At 34.9% G+C, this 6,987-nt stretch overlaps 1 protein-coding gene and 1 pseudogene across 2 annotated transcripts; both read right to left on the bottom strand.

Annotated features, from left to right (window-relative positions):
- Nucleotides 1-1,244, bottom strand: LOC143536530 ((S)-8-oxocitronellyl enol synthase ISY1-like; annotated as a pseudogene). The gene is made up of 2 exons (XR_013135902.1): nt 1,191-1,244; nt 1-1,118 (listed from the first exon to the last, which is right to left on the bottom strand). The product of XR_013135902.1 is annotated as a (S)-8-oxocitronellyl enol synthase ISY1-like (transcript).
- A 3,304-nt stretch (nt 1,245-4,548) lies between these two features.
- On the bottom strand, nt 4,549-6,752 carry LOC143536531 (putative protein phosphatase 2C 63). The gene is made up of 4 exons (XM_077030503.1): nt 6,383-6,752; nt 5,259-5,632; nt 4,930-5,160; nt 4,549-4,838 (listed from the first exon to the last, which is right to left on the bottom strand). Exons 1-4 carry the CDS (start codon nt 6,636-6,638, stop codon nt 4,590-4,592), a joined length of 1,110 nt encoding a protein of 369 aa, XP_076886618.1. The 5' UTR covers nt 6,639-6,752; the 3' UTR covers nt 4,549-4,589.
- Nucleotides 6,753-6,987: the final 235 nt, after the last annotated feature.

Below are 6,987 nucleotides of genomic sequence, written 5' to 3'. Positions count from 1 at the left end.
TTAAGGAACAATCTTGTAACCTTTCATCTTATGAATCCAAGAAACCATTGAAGAGTTAGTATTCCTAAACCCAAAAAACCCATGTTCTTTGCTCTTGTTCATGGTGTCCAACGCGCCCTCAAATCCAAGCATCGCATCCGCAAACCACCATGCAGCAACCTCTTCCAATTTGGTAGTCACCAGACCCTTCTCCCTCACAATCTTATCCCAAACACTCCCTTTATCCTTCATCATCTCCGCCAAGCTCACCCTCTCACCACCTTCATCAAACCCGCCATTCTCAACCTCAAACTGCTCAGACAACACCTTCCATTTAAACACATCTCCGTTACTGATGTTAAAAGCTTCATTCTTCGCATTCGGATCAACTGCAGCCCATATTTGTTGCTCAGCTATCAAATCAGCATCCGAACAATCCCAATAACTATTCCATGCTTCTTTACTCCCTGGAAACTTTAATGCAACACCTTCATGTTTGCATATTGCAGCGTAAACACATAATGAACCGATCAAATTCATCATACTATACGGTGAAAACCCAAAGATGGTTCCAGGTCTGTGAACAGACCATGTTAATCCTTCCTTTTGTTTAACTGTTTCGAATAATATGTCCTCTAGAGTATAATAAAAATTTGGTATTCGAGTCGGGGTAGATCTTCGTGATAAGGGGTATCATGAGATAACTTCCCTAGCAATTCAAACGGTCCCCACTAGTGTTTCCTCCCAGTTTGCAAACAAACGTGTTGCAAACTGGGAGAACTGGGGACCACTGCATCCAGAACATTTTTGAACATTTGACCATTTACCTCGCAGTTCTCGGTTTCAGTGAATCGATTGGCCCACGTGACGTAGAAGATATGTGTAATGTCTTGGAGACCACCGAGTTTAGTTAGTGTTTGGTCTCGATCCGAGATGTCACACTGAATGTATTCGATCGGGTGGTCAGCGTTCCATTGAGGACGAGGGCGACGGGCAACTCCGTAGACTTTCCATGGACCACCAGGGGTGTCGGACAGTGGGAGGATTTCCGCGAGGCTGTTGCCAACGATTCCAGTGACTCCGATGACTAGAGCGACGCTCTTGTATTTGGGTGGCGTGCCGTCTACATCGAGTTTATTCTGTATAAATTAACATAACTATTATTTTCATTCATTAAAAAAGTAATGTTTACATTGAAATAAATATTGTACCTTTGCGGCTCCGATTGCTCGAGACCACCACCAACTCATCGTGTATAATATGGAGAAATGATGATTCGATGGATCTTGATGTTAGAAGGTAGCCAGCGATAGTTCACATATATATAGACTATCATGGACTTCTAAGTACGGGACCAGATAGATGTACATTTTCCATTTTTAGTATATTATATTATCATATTCTTCTATACTAATAGCATGGGTGGTCCTTAAAGTTAGGCATATTGTATTAAATCCCTAAGTTAAAAATGTGATAACGTTGTTATACTTTCGGTCACTACGGAATAGCTAGAAAGATAAAACTCAAAAAATAAAATCGTAATATGATCAGATGTATTTTGACGTGTGCATGATTTGTTGGTTTTTATTTTTAAATGTTAAGTATAACTAAAATTCTATTATCGTTTAATATTTAACTGATTAGAAAATTAAACATTTAAAATTAGTGTCATTCGTATTTGTAACTTCGAATTGAATTCAAGTTATGATGACTGATGAGGTTGATTAACGATAACTATCCTTTCGTACTAACTAATTTGTGCATGTAAATTTGCATAAAAGCAAACACATTTCTGTTAAATATTGGTGTTTCTTGTGACTATGAGATCATTTAGTTATTTTTTACAATCTCTTGTAATTACACATAACATAACATTCTGATACGTATGGTCTCATGGACCCCTTAAATTATTATTACATCACATGTTCCTTCTTAATTTGACTTAATGACAACAAATAATAAATAAATCCTACAAAATGAATTATTAACGAATAAAGAGAGAAAAAAAAACCCAGAGGGGTCCAACATCGAACTTAAGGCCAAATATAGGGCGACGACGAGTATAAATGTAGGCCTTAAATAAAATATAGATTCGATAATTTATATAGGTAAAATAGTAAATAATACAAAAGTTTCAAAATAAGTTGGTGTTGTTTCTTTTATTAGAAATACCGTCTTTTAAATATTTATGTATATATAAAATATATAAAAATTTGTTTCTACAATTTTAGGCCTATCTGGGTGATCGGGCCTGGGCCCGGCAACCCCCCCTCCTATTAGAGATGCTTTGATCGAACTCGAGCCTGCTCGTCATTGGGTGCGAGCCTAATTAGCCATAACGGCGGGCAGCCAATTAGTATATATAAGTGACCAGTATGGTAAATGCGAGTTATGATGAGGTTGTTAATCCCCTATGGTTCTTCTAACTGTTGTTGATCTTAAAACTGTTTATAGTTTTTTTTAGATTTATTAGCTAGGGTGATGGGAGTGGTTATGGGAAGGGGTGGTTTTTATGAGTTTTGTGTTGGTACCGTGAGGGGTGGAATGGTGTTTTGGGTCGGTAAAATGGTTATCCGAGCTTCTATCTCGATTTCTTACATTTTTTTCGCAAACATTTCGGGGTGTTGGGTTCATTGTGCCGCTTGGGGGTGAAATTTCTTTGTTACTGAGAAACCCGAGGAGGTGTTCCCAATGGTTTCGAGATCAAGCCGAGCTCATCCAACTGTTACTCCGTACACTCTTAGTGTATCAAGGATGATAAAGGATAGATATCATTATGTATAAATGAATTTTGTTCTTTAAAATTCGTATGAAAGCACGCACCTTTCTGTTAAAACTGTTCACATTCTTGTGATTATGAGTTCATTTTGGTTCCTTTAAAAAATTTATAAAAAATAAATAAACAAAAAATTCTCTTATACTTACACGTAACATTTGATATGCATGGTCGCATGGACACCTTAAGTTATTATTATCACCACATGTTCCTTCTTAATTTGACTTGATAAAGGAAAAATAGAAAAGGAAAAAAAAAGGAAATAAGAAAGAGCAAAAAAATATGATCTTTAATGACCATTCCTTCTCGATGGCTAAATTGGTGAATGACATAAAGGCGGTTATACTTTTATGGGTTATTGATTATTCAAAAAAGCAAAAGATCAAACCTTAAATGAGAGAAATAGTTTCATTATAACATGTTTTGTGTATTTTTTCATCTGGACTCTAGGACTGCTTGCTTTTTGTGAGTTATTCATTGTTAAAGTTTTAAAATTTTAGCCTTTCAAAAAATATATTAAAACACAGTCAAACCGGTTCCTAACCAATTAGTAATCGGTTTATAGCCGGTTCTAACCGGCATCAATAGTGTAATTGTTAATCCTAACTAATACAACCCATTGGGTTATGCTTGGAAGTCGTTGTTTGGTGATGAAAAAACCCTTATATCAAAATGTAAGTGTTGTTGACAGATATAAGTTCAGTTTATTACAATATATATTTTTTTTAAATGAAATTTCGTTTTTAATAAAATTTATCAAAATGTTATATAAAATTTAACATACCCGTGCACTTGCATTTTTTTTTAATTTAAAACTGTTGGTCAACGATGATAACAGAACTTTTACTAGAATTAACTTAAGTTTATTATCTAGATGCCAATTTGTTCAAAAAACAAAAGAAAAACCTAATTGCCCAAATGTGAAATGCCCAATCCAATTAATGTAGTTTAAAATCCACTTATAAAATTATCATTGAGCGTGAACTAGGGATGAGTAATGGGGTTGGGTACCCGTATTGAATCAAGATTTTTTTTACCGATACTAGTACCATGTTTTTTAGAAAATTGGATCGGGATTTGAGATCGGTATCGATCTCATCTAGGACTGAACTGGATTTTGGACTTCTATGATTAAAGTGTATGGAACTAGGCCACGAATATGGGCTTCTCTAAGAGACGGGCACAAATAGAAACACTTAAAGCACACGCTCATTTATTCACCCTGTACACAATTTGACCTACACTTGCACAATTAAAAAAAAAGCGGGTTTGGATTTTCAACCCATTTCATAACCTAACCTATACCGCTCAAAAAACCAGTTTGACACATAAATCGGTTTCAACCAGTTACCCGTCAATTTGTATATCGGTTCGTATTCCTCACTTGTGAAACCGGTTTCAACCCGATCGGAGTTATAAACAATTTTAGACGTTAAGAAAACCAGTTAAATCGGTTTGTATCATTGGCCTAGACTAGCCTTTAGAGACCCCTTTTTAACCTTTAGAGTCGATTTTTACCATTATTTCACATTTTTTTACCCTTTTGTCTGTATTTGGTGTTTTGGTTGCTAAGTATTATGGTAAGTTTATTGTAAAAGATGCGAACACAAACTTTGAAAAGCACATTGTCTTGAAATATTGCAAATAAGGTGACATGAAGCGACCATATTGAAAGGCTTACCACTAATTAGCAATAAAAGAATAAAAGGAATACATATAAAACCCAAATTCATGAATAATATGTTGGTGAGAACATACAAGTAAAAAGCAAATTATGAAAGTATATACATTCTTGCATCCTTTTTCTACAACTTATCTATAGCTTTCTTAGTTCTTAAAACAGAAGGGGATCTTCCACAACTTTATCTTCATTATGTGAATAAATATCCACAGGCGTGGTTGTGAATCCTAAATTCGCACGTTTAGATCCTTTCGCGCGATCAAGATAAATCACTACCACAGATATATCATCATGAAAATGCCTCCTAACGCCCCTTTCTATTTTCATCACATCCTTATATCTCAACTCTCGTTTCTTTGTCGCCTCACGTATCGCTGCTCCCACCAATCTTTTCGCTATCCCCTGAAAGTAACATATACGCTCTTTTGTCACCAAAAAGGATATCATATCACATAATCATGTTACAAAAAACATTAAAAAAGTTAAGTTATACCGCTCTTGGATTTCTGTAAACAATATCTACTGCTGCTTCATCACTCAAATGCTCCCAAAGCCCATCCGAAGCAAATATCAAAAACATGTCTTGTGATTTAAGTTTTCTAGATATAATAGAAGGTTCTGCTGATAATACAGGTTTCTTCAAAGGAACATGGTGCCCGTATTGCCATGGGTCCCGGTGAAATTCGGGTTTTTTTAAATAGAAATCACCTATAGATCTTGATACCTTATAAGAAAAAGATAATTGGCATGTTATTATGTTATTACTTATAATTTATAAACATTATGTATGTAACTAACTAACAAACTAACTAACTATTATACCTGAATAATACCCTTAATTCTCCAAACACCGCGACAATGTACAACAACATGTGAATCATCAGGATGTTGTGATTCAACCTCCTTCCTCACTTCCTCATATGAAACATTATGATCTCTTGATAATCTCACCGCAACCACTTTAGTCTTTCCTGAGTTAGAAACTTTCTGACCGAGTACTACACGCGAGTCACCAAGGTTAGCAACATGTAATTCACCATTAGATATAGCACCAACAAGACAACAAGATCCAACTGATGCAATTTGAGGTCTAATTGGCATTTGATGTTTCACAAATTGAAAAAACTTTTCTTCGGTAGCATTGAACGCCTTCTTTATAACATCTGCGGATATTCCACCTTGTTCTTTTGCATACTCTGAACCAAAATTACTAGACATGAATGCATAATCACTACTAGGGGTGTGCACGGTTTTGTTTGGGCCAGGTTTGGGCGAAAGCCTAACCAGAAACCAAAATATCAGTTTTTGAGTTTTTGAAAATCGTTTGGTTTTGACTTTCCCATTTGAGCTTAGAATTGTGGCCCGATGAAAAAGTTTGGCCGAAAAAGGTAAATCTGGGCTTACATCATTTTGTTAATTATTCCATCCGTCCCATTAAAAGTGTCTTGGTTTGAAAAACACAAAGTTTAAGGTAGATTAATGATAAGTTTTTTTTTCCTTACCAAATGACAATAATGTCCTTGGAAATTGGGTTCATCAATATTGTTTATTAATGCTAGTTATGTGTGTTTAAGTGTAAACTCGGAAATTTGCTAATAAAATTTTAAAAATGGACATTTGTAATGGGACAAACAAAAAAGTAAATATTTACACTTTTGATGGGACGGAAGTAGTAATAACTAACTGAATTATTTTACAATTGAGCTAAAATATTTCAGTTACATATATATTAAATTTTTATAAACTAGTTAAGAAAACAAGAACTGATTATTATAAATTTGAACTAAAAATATATATGAGTTACATATTTATTAAACTTTTGTAAATTAGTTAAAATAAAAAACAAAAACAAGAAATGAAAATCTATAAATTCGGGTTCAGTACTATTTTTTTCGGTTTTTATCACATGCAAACACCGTAATTTCGGTATTTTAACAAAAACTTACTGTGAATGAAAGGAAAAAGGTTAGTGTTGACGAATCGAGAAGCTTCAGGGCCGCCATGACCGTCGTAAACGCCAACATAAGTAGCAGAAGGCGAAGTAAACACCTGGCTTTGATCTTCAAGGTTTGAATTCGCCTGGACAACAGCGATTGAGAAGTCGCCTGAGGCGTGCGGCTTCAAGTCGTTATGCCATAACAATACATCGCTGCTACGTCGTCCTATACATCGCTCTAGCGGCTTAACGCACGTCCATAACATGTTGAATTAATTGGAATTAGGTGTTTAAATTTTTGAAATGCAGAACAAACACAAATAATGATGTTATTGAGAGAGTTTGTGAGGGTTTTAGAATGAATAAAGAGAGTTGGTACTTATATTAGAGTCATGCCTCCACATCAAAGTATAAACGTGTTATTATATATGGGCCATACTTTTGACTTTTTATGCAACAAAACACATAATCATGTCCCCCTTAATATGTGATACAATATAAAAATCTAATGTTTGCATTCAAGTCATCAACGAGATATTTTATTTTATACACACGTCACCATTCACCATACAATTTTATTAATTCGGACCTAATTTGTATAATCTATATCAAGCT

Source organism: Bidens hawaiensis, unplaced genomic scaffold, assembly GCF_021521415.1.
Source record: "Bidens hawaiensis isolate Kalapana, Puna unplaced genomic scaffold, B.hawaiensis_p1.1 tig00010811_1, whole genome shotgun sequence".
Taxonomy (NCBI): domain Eukaryota; kingdom Viridiplantae; phylum Streptophyta; class Magnoliopsida; order Asterales; family Asteraceae; genus Bidens; species Bidens hawaiensis.
The sequence above is the reverse complement of the archived record's forward strand: the minus strand, read 5'-3'. Positions and strand labels throughout refer to the sequence as shown.

Coding starts and splice junctions, on each gene's coding strand:
- LOC143536531 (XM_077030503.1), bottom strand. CDS start 6,638: ATGTTATGGACGTGCGTTAAGCCGCTAGAGCGATGTATAGGACGACGT. Junction 5,633..6,382: donor CCTTTTTCCTTTCATTCACA/GTAAGTTTTTGT, acceptor ATTTTGGTTCAG/AGTATGCAAAAGAACAAGGT. Junction 4,839..4,929: donor TTTACAGAAATCCAAGAGCG/GTATAACTTAAC, acceptor TGTTACTTTCAG/GGGATAGCGAAAAGATTGGT.